This window comes from Pseudopodoces humilis, chromosome 30, assembly GCF_049639895.1.
Source record: "Pseudopodoces humilis isolate 2021_Gansu_Grassland_sample_001 chromosome 30, ASM4963989v1, whole genome shotgun sequence".
Taxonomy (NCBI): domain Eukaryota; kingdom Metazoa; phylum Chordata; class Aves; order Passeriformes; family Paridae; genus Pseudopodoces; species Pseudopodoces humilis.
In genome coordinates, this window is record NC_142229.1 from 1656599 (window position 1) to 1670857 (window position 14259).

Here is a 14259-nt window from a genome sequence, read left to right on the forward strand (position 1 = left end):
TGACCCTGCTGGTGTGAGGAACTGTAAATAGGGGAGATTTTGGAGTCTCCTTCAGGGCCAGGATGCCAAGGGGATCCGAAAAAACACGTGGCCAGGAAAGAAGCTGGAAAATGTTCTGGAAAAGATGCTCATGCTGAAGGGCTTCCCCCAAATGGGAAGTGCCTCACCTCCTTCCAGCTCCCAAACTGGATTTGGGGGATCGTGATGGGGGTGTAGGGCTTCCCAGGAAAGCACCACCGCTGGACTGTGAGCTCATTAAAGGTCTACCAGCCCCTGCTGCAAACCAGTTAAAGCCATTTAGGGTAGGGTTAAGCCAGTTCAGTGTGATTTGGGAGCCTATTGATGCAGAGGTTAATCTGGTGTAAGTGCATCAACATCGGGGATTTGAACCAATTTAACTGTTCCAGCTCCGGATTTTCCCTGGAGGATTTCGGGAAGGGTCCAGCCTGTGCTCCCCTTCATCCGCGGAGAGCCTTGGGAGGAGGGAGAAAAGAAACCAGACACTGAAGGGAAGAGCCTCTTGCAGGCTGAATCTGAAACGCTGCTATTTATTATTATATATTATATTTATATTATATAGAATATAATTATATTTATATATATTATTTTTATAGCCCATCCCTGCCCTGCTGGCCGGGATCCCACGCTGGTCCCGGTGCCCAGCTGGCACAGGGTGGGCAGTGGAGCCCTCCCGGCCCATCCCAGCTCCCTGGAGTGGCTTGTGGGACCAGGCTGAGCCCGAGCTGAGTCACAGCAGAGGATGCTCCTTCCTCATCCCAGCTCCTCATTATCCCGCAGCCCCAGGGCTTTCCCACGAGCCTCATCCAGCCGGGCCTTGGGACCTGGAAGAGGTGCTTGTTTATTTTTTTGCTGTCATCCCTGAAGGGCTGTAATCACAATTAGAGCGTCCACGAGGCACGGGGCAGAGATTAATTTCCTTTCCAAGGCCGCAGCGCTCAGGAGAGTGGGAGGGAAAGAGGGAAAAGGTGGAATTGCTTCCATCACCCGATCCCTGTGCCCACACAGCATCCCTGGGGAGCGCGGCGAGGTTGGCAGAGGTCACACCTGAGGGTTTCTCCACGCTGCTGTCGCGTGTCGGCGTTGCAGCAATTCCTGCTGGATTTTCCCGTCTCCAGGAGCGGGGAGCGCTTAATGAAGGAATTCCAGCCGGGAATTTACGGGAATTGCTCAGAGGTGTGTGGGAATGGAGGGATGGGGACGGGATTGGATCTCGGGCAGCACCTGAAGAGGAGCGGGCTGGGCCGGGCTGTGCCAGCAGCGCTGGGATCCGGGAGCCTCCAGGCTGCGGAGCTACTGCCGGAGGAGAAGCGGCTCCTGCACCGCTCTGCGCTGCCTTGTGACTGAGAAATGAATGTGCTTAATATAGGCCAAGTGAAAACATTCCGCCCAAAATAGAAGCCCTTCCCCAGAAAGTGCCGCAGCTCCGGCAGGAGCAGTCACAAGGTACCTGCCGTGGCACGGAGGGCTGTGCCAGGTGTGCCAGAGCAGCGCTGCCCATCCTGCTGCCAGCTCCTGCCTGTCCCCAAGGTCACCCCCCTGAGCCTCCCCAAACTGCCCGAGGAGCTCAGGGATGGGGCAGGAGCCCCCGGGATTGGGGTGCAAGGGGAGGGGGGGGTAGCCGTATCCCCAAATCCTGTGATCCCATGGGTGCTGCGGGCTGCAGGGGATGGGATTGGGATAATTCCTGCCCGTGCTGCTGCTGGAGCTGAGGTTTGGGATGGGAAGGGGAGCTAGGGGGCTGCTGCCAGGTTCGGGGGCTCTCTAAGCTGTGTGCTTTTCCCTGGAAAATATCGGATATTCCTCTTCTCCTGGTTGCTGCTGGAATACCCAGCTGAGTCAGAAGGAGCGGGGCCGGTGCCAGGGAAGGTTTTGGGGGTCGCAGCAGCCCCGGGGCTGCTCTGCTGCTGCATTTGTGCCTCACTGGCGGCTCCTCTTGTGGGGATCCGTGCAGGAGCTGAGGTAAAAAGGCAAAAAGCATCGTGGATCCCTTCCCTGATCCCACAGAGATTCCTGCTCAGAGGGCTCTGTGGGTCCAACCCCCCTTTTTGGGGCTCTGACCCGTCCCCTGCAGTCACTCGTGACCCTCCCGGCGCTGCTGGTGCCGGGGTTTAATCCAGCTGGAGCAGGTACAGCTGCCGGCCAGGAAAATGGGCCAGGAGGGGGTGAGAGTTCAGTGCTGGAGCTTTGGCAGGTATAAAGGGAAAAGCCAGAAATCCTTCCCTGATAATCTCAGGCTGCACCAGGCATCTGCATTCGGTGTTTAAAGCTCTGCTGTTCCAGCCTGCGGCTCACGGGAGGGGTTTGGGGGGATAAATTCAACCCACTCACCCCAGATTTTGCCCTGGCATCTTATTAATGCTGGAGAAACCCAAAATTCCAGGCTCAACCCTTGAACTCCTGCCTTTTATGATGTGGGGTCTTTAACCCCTGACCCCAGCGTGGCTCTAGACAGGCCCAGCGGAACTCCTGAGCCAAATAAATCTGTCACATCCCTGAAATCCATTTAAAAATCCCCCAAGGAGCAGAGCCAGCCCCGCAGATCGGTTCAGATGCAGATTTATGGCTCCTCCTGAGCCAAGTGGGGTTTTTGATTCACAAAGCTCTCGCCCAGGGGCTCGGCCGGGACAAGGTGAAGGCGACCTTGGGGTTGTTAGGTTGGAATTCTTGGCCAGGGAAGAAGGGAAATGTGAGGACAACCCATGGAGAAGGGAGATAAGAGGCACAGCGAGGCCAGGACACAGCTGGAGCTGCTGAATGGGGAGAGAGGATGTGGGTTTTTGCTTCCTTTTCTGATTGCTGCGGAATTAAAGGGCTGAAAAATGGGCTTCCTGCAAGGCCAAAATTGAGGGAATTCCCCCTGCCATCGAGGCTCTGCCAAGTGCTCGGCTTTGTGCTGCCTTGCTGCTTGGTATCAGCAGTGTAAATATATTTTTTTAGCCATTTCTCAGCCCGTAGGTGTTGGGGTTTTTTTGAGTTGCTCCGGTGCTTTGCTCGCCGGACTCTGTGGGAAACTGAGGCACGGAGGTGCCACGTGGAAATATTCGGATTACTTCCCGAATCAGAGAAAAATGCCGGATTATTGAAGGAAGAGCTGGGCTGATTTTATTTTTTATTTTTTTATTATTCTTAATTTTTTTATTGCTCAGAAATACTTTTGCTCGTGGAAAGCAGAATAAACCCTTGTTTTCGAGAGATTTGGCTTTGAGTTTTAACCTCTTCAGTGGTACCTTAAAAATTTTGTCCAGCCTGAAATTGTGAGAAAAAAACCCAAAACCCCCACGTTTACCTGTGTCACCTCCCTGTTCCGGCCATTCACACCTGAGGCCACAACAAAATGGGATGGGAGCAAGCTGAAAATTCCAAGAAAAAGGCAAAATGGCCACTTTTTTACGAAGCAAATAGATGAATGGAAAGCCAGGTGGGCGCTGGTTTATCTCCATTTCCCATCAACAGGAATTCGGCTCCGGGAAGCTCCAAACAATGCTTCCCTGGGGAGCAAAAATAAGATTTTAATTAACTTTTCGAGTGAAAGTTTGCTCTGGAAGTGACGGTTCCTCATTAAATAAACAAAAAGCTGGAGGCTTTGCACGTGTGGGGGAGCTCTGAGAGCTCCTCACTCTCAGCTGATGGTCATGGGTCATGAAAAAAAATTTTCTATTTTTGCCTGAGCTGGATCCTAAAGCTCCCCTGGGGAATATTTTGGCCCCTTGGCAGCGATAGGAGAGTGCCCAGGTGGGATTCGCTGGGTTTTTTTTGCCTCCTCTGCCCCTTCCTTTCACTCTCAAAGCCCCATTTGTGGCCCCGTGGCTCAGCCCAGGTGGAATTTGACTCCCGGCTCGGGTGATTTGGCTTTCACAGGAGCTTTGTTGCTGTTAAAACAAGCCCCAGACTTCTCCTTCCCTTCCCTGACTTCAGGTGGCTGCTTTTCATTAAGACCTTTTTAATCTCTGATATGAACAGAAAAATAATTTCCTCACCTACTGCTTGGTTTTGCCAGCTCTGAGAGGCTTTTTAGCACCTTTCAGAGCTGTTTGCTGGGGATCCAAATGCAAAATATATTTATTTTTATATCTCTATTTAAATATCTGCCCCCATGTGAATAGTTGTTGGGACTGCAGCGATTTTATTCCATTGATTCCCTCATTTGCTTAATTAAATTAATCTCGTGCTGGCTACTTTTGAAAGCTTTGTTTGATTTCCAGAATATTGGGAAATATCCCTCGTGGAAGCTGGCAGAGCTGAGGGGTTTCAAACAGGTTTTCAATCATGTTTTTACCCCAAAAAAAAGATGAAAATTTTGATGCTCAGGGCAGCATCTCTTGATGTCTCATCCCATCCTGGAGTGTGGGGGAATTTCTGGATTTCCCTCGCCTCTGAACCTCACACCCAGAGGCTCCCAGCTGGAAAAACGAGATTCCTGCAGGACTTAGGGAGCCTGGGAACACCCTGGGATGGCCAGGACAGGATCCGGGCTCAGCTCAGGACCTGGTTTGACACCACGAGCTGACTTTTCCCAGGCAGGATCCTGCTCCAGACAGGAAACTGCTGCCTCTCCCGGTGTTTTTTTCCTGTTTTTCCCCAGCTGGGAGAGCTCCAGACACAGGCAGGAGGAGGAGGAGGAAATTGCCCTTCCCTGGGCTCGGTTTTCCAGGAAATGTGGCAGGGACAGCAAAGCCAGTGGCTCTGGAGTCACCCCGGCCTGGGTTTCAAAACACGGAGGTTTAAAAATTAAATATTCCGGTGGATTCCTGCCCCTCAGGAGCATCACACAGGAGAGGGTGTCCAGCCCTGGCGGCGCTTTTCCATGGATATTTTATCCATAGGAGCTGGGCACATTCCCTGCTGCCCTTTAAACTCTGTCTCCAGAGTGGAGGAAATAAAACCTTTGGGGAAAAAAAAGTAAAAGGTGTAAAAAATACTGTTTTCTCTTTTTTTTTTTTTTTTTTATTTAGGGAGGAAGCCATGGTTTGTCTTCCATGGGATGCTGGAAAACTGTTGTTCCCGTGAGTTTTGCTTCCTGAGCATCCCTGGGAGATCCCCCTGCACTTTTTCCATTGTCAAATCCTTTTGGGATGATCTGTGGGAGGTCTCCAGGTGGAAGGGGCTGATATTGTCTCTGCAAAGGGCTTTTCTCAGCCTCTGGGCTTGGAAAAATAAAAATAAAAATTCCCTGTTCTGAGTTCATCTCGTTTTGGGTTCTCGGTGTTGTTTGGGGAACCTCTGCAAAGGTGTCACAAAAAAAACCCCAAAACACTGCAAAGGGACTGGAGAGGATCCTGAGCCACACCTGGGGGCCACGGAGCTGCTCCGAGGGCTGGATCCCCTCCGGATTCTGGGAGAGCTGGGAATGTTCTCCTGGAGAGGAGAAGGATCCAGGAAGAGCTCGGAGCCCCTTGCAGGGCCTGAAGGGGCTCAAGAAGAGCTGGAGAAGGGTTGGGGACAAGGGATGGAGGGACAGGACACAGGGAATGGCTCCCACTGGGAAAGGGGAGATTTGGGTGGGATATTAGGAAGGAATTCCTGGCTGGGAGTGGGGGGAAGGGACAGGGATGAAATTCCCAGAGAAGCTGTGGCTGCCCCTGGATCCCTTGGAGCAGCCTGGGACAGTGGAAGATGCCCATGGCAGGGATGGCACTGATGGGATTTCAGGTCTTTCCAACCCAAACTATTCCATGTTTTACCAGGAGCTCCTTGTCCACATCTCCCCTTCTCCCGGTGCCCAATTCCCTGCCTCTTGTTAAACTTTCATCCCCATTTCCCCAGGGAAATTCCTGCCTTTCTCACCATCCCATGACCACATTTCGGGGCATTTTCTGCTCATCAACACCTTCGCCTCGAGCTGGGCATCCCAAATTTTCACTACCCCCGGTCCCAGTGACACCGTGAGTGTTCAAACCCCACTCCGGGCGCTCCTGACTCAGCCAGCCCGGTATTCCTGGGAAAAGCCTGACTCACGTGAGCCCATTTGCCGGCTCAGGGCTCTAATTACGGGCTGTGCCCATCTCGGCAGCGTGGGAACGGGAGCCATTAAGCCCCTAAAAGCTCCCGATCATTCCCAATCCATTAATGTTTCTAATTAGTTAAAGCCTGCGCCTCTTTCTCTCGCCGGGCTCGCTCGTGTTCTCTGAGCGTGCAGCCACAGCTCCATTATATAATGATCCCCTCGCTGCTGTAATCCCCATTCCCAACTCACACCGGGCTCTCTTTTATTTTCATTTTTAATTTTATATTTTATTTTATTTATTCGCACGTGCCTCTTTCAGCAGCCGATCCCTTCCCCGGGTTCCTCACCCCTAGCGATGGAGGAGACCCCAAAGTTGGGCTCCCATCGCTCCTAAAGAGCCCGAGCAGCTGCAAGTGCGGTCGGGGGGGTTGGGTCGGGCAGCACCCGGTGCCTGTTCGGGGCGGTTGGGGGCGGTTGCTGAAGGGTTAAAAAGCCGTTGGCAGATCCGGAGCACCCGGCTGCCCCTTCCCCGGGGTTTGACTTTCATTCCCGGTCCCTCTGTCCTTTTCTTCCAAGGAAACCATCTCCACGGCAACCTCAAACCTCCGGGCTTCTGCCTCGGAGCTGCTCAGCCGTCCCCAGGACCCCGGTAAGTGCTCGGCAGGGCCCGCTCGCCCCTGGTGGCCCGTGGCTACCGGCTCCAGCGGGAGGTGAGGAGGTGAGGGCTGGAGCCGGGCTTGGCAGGGGGGTGGGGGACCCAAGCCCGTGTCCCCTCATCCCCCTAGAGGCTTCGTGTGGCTTAAAAATGGGCGGCTAGAGTTGTCCCGGTGCGGGAAAAACGCTGGAGGGGGTGGCTGGGTCACGGTGCTGCTCCCCTGCAGGGACCTCTTGGGCTGGGGACAGGTCCCGGGGTCCTGGCTGGTCCTGTGGCCTTGGGGGTGGTCTCGGATAGACCTCAGCCACTCCTGATCCCAATTTCCCTTGGCGTTTGGGAGAGCAGCACGTGGAGACGGGAACTCTGTCCCCTCTTGGAGTTGGGTTTGGAGCGTGGTGTCACCACGTGGGCACATTCCTGGTGCACAGGACTTGTGGGAAAGGGTTCTCTGAGCTGTGGGCTCATCTTGGGGGTTCCCAGTAAGGGGGAGCAGCAGTAACCGGCTCAGCTCTGGAATAAACGGGATTAAAGTCGTGGTGCTGGTGTAGGAAACGACGAGCGAGGATTGGGATGCTCTGCCTGGATCTGGCCTTGGGGGGTCCCGGTGGGGCTGACCCTCGCTGTCCCCTTGTCCCCAGGGCAGGATGAAGCTGCTGGAGGCCGTGCTGGTGGCGCTCATCCTGATCCTCCCTGGCGCCTGGGGCAACGAGGCCTCCCGCACCTGCATCTTCCAGACCCTCAGCGAGTCTGACCATGAGTTCTGCAGGTAAGCCCCTGGCCAGCCTGGCTGTGCCCTTTGTGACCCTCATGTCACCTCCTGGCACAGCTCGTCCCAGCGTCCCCTTGGCCAGGACTCTACGTTTGGGCTTTTCTCCTCCTTTTCCCGGGAATCCGGGGTGTGTCGGAGCTCCTGGAGTTGTTTCCTGGCCTGCTTTGTAAAGGTTTTGGAAGTGACTTGTGCGGCATCAGGGATGACAGAAGTTTTCCATGGAAAACTTCAAAGGAAGGAGGCTGCTTTTCCATGGAATCCTGGGATGGTTTGGGTGGGAAGGGGCCCTAAAACCCATCCAGCTCCAAGCCCAACACCTCCCACTATCCCAGGGTCATCCAACCTGGCCTTGGGCACTTCCAGGGATCCAGGGGAAGCCACGGCTCCTCTGGGAATTCCATCCCAGCCCTTCCCCACCCTCCCGGCCAGGAATTCCTTCCCCAAATCTGCTGAAGAACACTTAAATTCCCTCTGCCCCTGGTGAGAGTGCACAGAGCCCGACCTTCCCTTCTCCCACCTTTGCATCCCAGTGCTCCCAACCCCATCCCGATTCCCCCCTCCAGCAGGGCCAGGCCTCATTTTTCTCCCTCTCCCCTTTTTCCAGAGGGGATTTGGAAGTCATCTACCCCGAGGTGGGCGACGTGAGCTGCGCCTACATCCCCAAGTGCCACGGCTACCGCCAGAAGCTCAGCCTGGAGTGGGGCAAACCCCGCATCCGCTACCCCTGGGCAAAGAAGGTGAGGCCCCGCTCCGGCTTTTCCTGGGATCGGGATGGCTTCTGGAGCTTTATTCCCATTTTTTCTCATTGATTCAGGGGTTTGGTTGGAGGTTGAGTTGTGGATAAATGGAATTGCCTTTTTTTGGTGATATTTTTGTGATTTGTTTTTATTTTTTTCCTGAGCTGTGCTCATTAAATCATCTTCCCTCACATTCAGACTTTTTTTTTACTGCACTGAAACCACTTTTATATTTTTATGTTTTATATTTTTATGTTTTATATTTTTATTTTTTTGTCTTTTTATTTTTTTGTATTTTATTTTGGGTTTTTTTTTTGTATTTTTATATTTTTGTATTTGTGTTTTGATTTTTATATTTTTTATATTTTATACTTTCTTCCCTTTGGCCCTTTGCTAATTTATTTTTTTTCTACATTGCACCCATTTCACAGCTATTCCAGCCACGCTGTAGCCATTTAACAAATTATTTTCACCGTATCACAACACCTCAATTTAGAATATTTGCTGGATTGTAACCATTATTTCCCCTATAAATGCAGCCATTTATAATTTTCTCTATATTAACTTTTAAAACAATTAATTTTTTTTTATGTACTGTGACCATTTAAGTGGACAGAATGTAGCAAAGAAATTAAATTTTTTTTCTGCTACACGTGGCCACATAATCATTTAATTTTTTGCTATTTGCAGCCTCCTAATGATTTAATTTTGTGCTCCATCATGACTATTTTTAAAAAGGGAATTAAAAGGCCATAATGTAGGAAAAATAGAAATAAAACAGACACACACAGAGGAAAGTTTAATTAATTTTATTTCTATGTTGTGGCCACAGAATATTTATAATTTTTGCTGTATTTTGACCATTTCAATTTTGTTTCCTCTACTTTGGCCACTTAATTTTTTGGCGTATTCTGATCACTGTTTTTTTTACTCCAGCATTTTTATGCCACAACTCAGCCAAAAAAATCCGAAAAACCCCGAAAAAAACAACAAAAAAAAAAAAAATTAAAAGAAAGAAATTGAAAAGTTTCCACCGGAAATTTGATTTTTTTACAATTTTTTTTAGGCAACTTTTCAAAGCCATCCCGGTCTCGGGCTCTGGGATCTCCTGCTGGATCCCGGTGGAATTTGGGATGGAATTTGGGATGGGGTTGGGAATCCCGGTGCTGCTGTTCCCTCCCGTCACCACCGGGTGGCAGCATTGAACTGCCCGAGCTCCAGCGCCGCCGGACTGGGCTAACTGGGAATAACTGGGAGAAAGAACCGGGATCTCCGGCGGGCCGTGCCGGGGGCGCCGCGGGCACGGAGAGGGGACAATAAAAGGGGTGAAATTGGGATATTTTGGGGGACACCCCGCGCTCTGCCCTCATCCCAAAGCTGTCCCAGGATGCGGCACTGTCTCGTGGCGTTCCCAAATCCCAGAGAAATCCCGGCACCCCAAAACCCGCCCGATCCCAATAAGTGCCGGAATTCCTATCGCCAGCTCCGGCCCTGGGAGCTGCTAAGGGAGAAGTCGGCTCTGCTGGAGTTACCTCGGAGTGTGAATAATCCGCTTTTCCAGCTCTTCCCCGCCGTCTGGGAAGTCTCTTCCCCCTGCGGATCACATGGTTGGAAGGAGAACTTTTCCTTAAAGATGTCTGATTCTTCCCCAAAAAAATCCTCCCTCCTGGCAGAGGCTGCCGCGCACAGACCCATCCCCGGCTTCCCGGGAGTTTGAAGATTCCCAGGGATGTGGGCAGTTGTTTTTCCTTTAATTTTAGTCCTGGAAAGCAAAGCGGGGCTGGGAGAAGGGAAGGGACTCTCCGGGGATGGAGCGCTGCTGCCGACGGCTGTGGGAAGGATTTTGGGGACAAGAGCCAGAGCCTTGAAGGCTGTGCCAGTGGGATGCAGGCTGTGCATCCCAGAATCCACAAAAAGCAGGGAAGGGAATCCGCCCTGGCTGAGCTGGTGGGTGGCACCTGTTTATTTTGGGATAGAATTCCAGCTGTGCCTCAGGGCGGGTGGCAGGTCCCCCAGGGAGCCCCTGGCACAGCCGGCGGCTCCCGCTGGCATCGGGAATGGCTCCGCTGATGGATTTGGCACCGTTTCCTTCCAAGACATCTCGGCACATCTTGCGCTGAGGCGGCATCTGAGGACACGGGGCTCTGCTGCCTCTCGGGTTTGGGGTGGGATTCTCCTCTGGCCTTCCCCAAAAATGCCTCCCCGGCTCCATGCAGCTGGGAATGATCCAGCTTCAATATCCAAACCAGGAATTCGTCTTGGGAAGGGACTGGGTGCCCTTAAACCCCTCGTAGAGGATTTTTGTCTCTGAGTTTCCTCAGGTTGTTTTGTTTAATAGGAATATACAATTTTCTTACTCCTGAACCTCTAAGGATGCTTTGGGATAATATTTTTCCCTCCCAAACTCTAAATTGAGTGGGAACAAGAGCTGAGGCATGAGAGTTGTTTTTGTGCTTTATGGGGGTATTTCTAAACGCAGGAAATTTGATTATTCCTAATTTATTCCCAAATGAGAGCGGGAAAATTTGGCAAAGCCAGGAGATCTCCATCTCCCTGTGGTGCTCCAGTGGGACTCTCCAGCTCAGTGATCCTGGATGGGGTGGGCAGGGCTGGCTGAAGGACTGGAGCTGCTTTTCCCATCCAAATCCGTGGCAGAAGAAAATCTCGGGGTTTGAGGATGCAAACTTGTGTAGGAAGTGTCGGCTCTCTGTGGAACACTTTGTCTCTTCAAGAAAAACAACCACCAAAAAAGCCAAATGCGGAGTGTTTGTTTTTCTCTCTAGAAATGTTTATCAGTTTTTCCCGAGGGGGGAGGTGGAGGAACGGGAGGTTTCCCATCCTCATCCCAGATATTTGGGATGGGTTTGGGGTCACCTTTGTGCTCCTCAGAGAAGGATGGTTTGTGGTGAAGGAGCTGAAAGTGGGGTGGCATTGTGCAAAGCTGAGCTCTGATGGCAGCAAAACCTGGCTTGGGGGACTTTAAAGCATCATTTTAGGGTGGATTTTGAGTATTTTGTGATGTTTAAACACTGAGCTGTCAAACTCAGCTTTATCAAACATCTATTAATGCCCAAAAAAACCATTTTGGGGCAGTTTTTAGTGCCACGAGGGCACCAGTTGTATGTGGGGGCATCTCTGTGACCAATAAGCTCGGGGAAAGGAGTCAGGGATGCACTGCCAGCAACAGGAGAGTGGTTATGGATGGCTTGGATACCCTGGAAAAATCTTTAACTGCTCTCTCCTGGTGGGCAGAGAGCTGGGAATGTCTGGAGATCAGCCCTGGGATGTTCAGGACGTTCAATCCACGGGAGATCAGCCCCAGGATGTTCCATCCCTGGGAAATGCAGCCCTGGGGGTGTTCAGGATGCTGAATCCATGGGAGATGTGATCCTGGGATGTTCAGACCATGGGAGATGCAGCCCTGGGATGTTCAGGATGTTTGATCCATGGGAAATGCAGCCCTGGGCTGTTCAGGATGTTCAATCCATGGGAGATCAGCCCTGGGACGTTCCATTCCTGGGAAATGAAGCTCTGGGATGTTCAGGATGCTCCATCCATGGGAGATCAGCCCTGGGATGTTCAATCCTCACTGGAAAACTCTTCTGAGCACATCCCAATCCCACTTTGGGTCCCTCTGCAAAGACCTGACCTCAAAACCCCAAACACCCAAGGACCCACAGCACCTTCCCAAAATGCCCAACTGAGGAGCTGCTGAAGGCCCTTTCCCAGGCTAGGGAAGCGGGAGAACATCTGGAACGATGGGAAACGCATCCTCCTTGTCCTGCCTCGATATTGCTTTGCTCAAGCAAAAATAAATTGGAAAAGAAAATTGGCCCTTGCACCAATTTGGGGCAGTTTCTCAATTGTGCAGCAAAGCAAAGCCCCCGACGATGATGGATCGCTGCATTAACCCAAACCCGCGTCCCCTGATTCCCTTTTATTACCACTCATGGTGGCAGACAGAAAAACAGATTACACTGGAGATCAAATCGATAGGAACTTTATTTACTGGCCTTTTAAAAACATATTTCTGGGCTTTATAAAAACATACGGCAGATGCCAGGGATGGGCCTTGTCTCCTTGTTAAAAAGCAATTTACCTGCGCTGGAGCCTCTACCTTTTACCTGCTCCTCCAGTTTTGTTTTCATCCCAAGGTTTGACAACTTCCTTAGAGGCATCTTTGGGCTGTGCCATCACTCTTTTTTTAGGATATGGGAAGGAGTTGGAATTTTTTTCCCTGCCAAAATCTAGAAATAAAGTGTTTTATTTCAGGGTTCCTACCCCAAACTCAGCTTTTTAAACTTGGTTTTGCAAGCGGCTGATTTGCACATCCCTGAGCTCCACTCTTTCCTGCTGCTCCAACAGGTCTCTGGGATAAAGGCATTTCCATGTTGGAATGATCTGGGGCTGGGAAGGCAGCTGGAAAAGCCCCTCCAGCTGTGTGACCCATGGGATGAGATCCTCAGGGCTGCCTTTGAGCTTCTCCCAGCAGCTTTTTGTGCCCAAACCTGTGCCCGGCACCCAGGTGTGCTGCTGTGGAGCTGGAGAGCTCCTGGGAATCAGAGTCCAGGGAAGGAAGAGCAGGAGAAGGATCTTCTTCCAGGAATCCACAGAAAGTCCATTCTGGTTCTTTTCCATGATTCTCCCCCTTTTTGTGAAGCATTCGGTGGCCTGGCTGCGGACAGTCCCTGGCTGGGGACAGTCCCTGGCTGGGGACAGGCTCTGGCTGGGGACAGGCTCTGGTTGGGGACAGGCCCTGGTTGGGGACAGGCTCTGGCTGGGGACAGGCTCTGGCTGGGGACAGGCTCTGGTTGGGGACAGTCCCTGGTTGGGGATAGGCCCTGGTTGGGGACAGTCCCTGGCTGGGGACAGGCTCTGGTTGGGGACAGGCCCTGGTTGGGGACAGGCCCTGGCTGGGGACAGGCTCTGGCTGGGGACAGGCTCTGGTTGGGGACAGGCCCTGGCTGGGGACAGGCTCTGGCTGGGGACAGGCCCTGGTTGGGGACAGGCTCTGGTTGGGGACAGGCTCTGGTTGGGGACAGGCCCTGGCTGGGGACAGGCTCTGGCTGGGGACAGGCTCTGGTTGGGGACAGGCCCTGGCTGGGGACAGGCTCTGGCTGGGGACAGTCCCTGGTTGGGGACAGGCTCTGGCTGGGGACAGGCCTGATTTATAAAGGGTTTTGTGTTCTGCGGGTGGCTGTCCCATTATTTGGGCAACCATTTGTGTGAGGAATTCATCATTTGTTAAAATCCATCAGTTTTAACAAAGGCAGGGGCAGCTCTGTCCCATCTCCTCCTGGGATGCACTACAAGGGTGGCAGGAGGGGACGTGCAGCTGCTTGGAGAGGGACCTTTTTGTGGCGCTCAGGTTCCATCCAAGCCTCGCTGGAGAAGATGGTTGGAAGCAGAAGATTCCTGACAGTTTGTGTATCCCTGCTGGCTCGTGGAGCCGTCTGGAGCTGAGGAGCCACCAGCGTGGTTTTCTCCCTCTCTTAATCCTGTCTGGGCTCCTCAGAAACAATGGCCCAACATTCCTTCCCACTGCTGTCAGCCCGAGATTCCCGGGATTAGCCCAAGCCTCCGGCCCTGCTGGGTTGGGTTCCCATGCCCTGGGATCATTCTAGCGCCCCAAACCTCAGAGGGGGAATGGTGTGAGGGATCTGAGCTTCCAGAGGGCCTCTTTGAGGGCTTTGAGAGGGGTGGCAAAGCCAAAATCAATGTATGTGCCAAGGGCTCTGCATGCAGCCTCAGCCCTGTCCTCTGCCGACCTTCCATGGAGGATTTCCTCGGGATGTGACCCCTCCAAGCCAAGCACTGCTCGAACCCCCATCCTTTTGGGAAGCAGGAAGGTTTTCCCCTTGATGGGAATGGCTGGAGTGGTTTAACAATGTGACAGGGGGTGTTCTCCCCCACTGGGCCCTCGTCCCACGGGCAGCTGGTGCCACACGCCAGGAGAGCCTCGTTCCATGAGCAATCCTGGCAGGAATGTCACTTCACATCCATCTCCTGACCCCCCTGTTCGCTGGACCTTTACCCACCCTGGCTTCCCCTGAAGGTAGGAGGCCGGGAAGCACCTCCAGGTCACGTCCGTGCATTGGCATCTCCCCCTCGCTCCTCGTTTTTCTGCAGCAAA

At 52.6% G+C, this 14259-nt stretch overlaps 1 protein-coding gene across 4 annotated transcripts in view; it reads left to right on the forward strand.

The window, feature by feature from the left end:
• Positions 1 to 669: 669 nt before the first annotated feature.
• Positions 670 to 14259, forward strand: part of PEBP4 (phosphatidylethanolamine binding protein 4) — a 76419-nt gene continuing 62829 nt past the window's right edge. Inside the window, exons 1-5 of one of the 4 annotated variants that reach the window (XM_088068416.1) lie at positions 670 to 1194; positions 4974 to 5024; positions 6542 to 6614; positions 7259 to 7386; positions 7994 to 8126. In XM_088068416.1, coding sequence (XP_087924542.1) covers positions 4984 to 5024; positions 6542 to 6614; positions 7259 to 7386; positions 7994 to 8126 — 375 coding nt within the window. In that variant the 5' untranslated portion in view covers positions 670 to 1194; positions 4974 to 4983. Of the gene's footprint in view, positions 1195 to 4973; positions 5025 to 6131; positions 6193 to 6304; positions 6379 to 6443; positions 6615 to 7258; positions 7387 to 7993; positions 8127 to 14259 lie in introns of those variants that run through there. The other 3 variants (XM_088068417.1, XM_005530871.3, XM_088068418.1) reach the window with 3 other exon arrangements.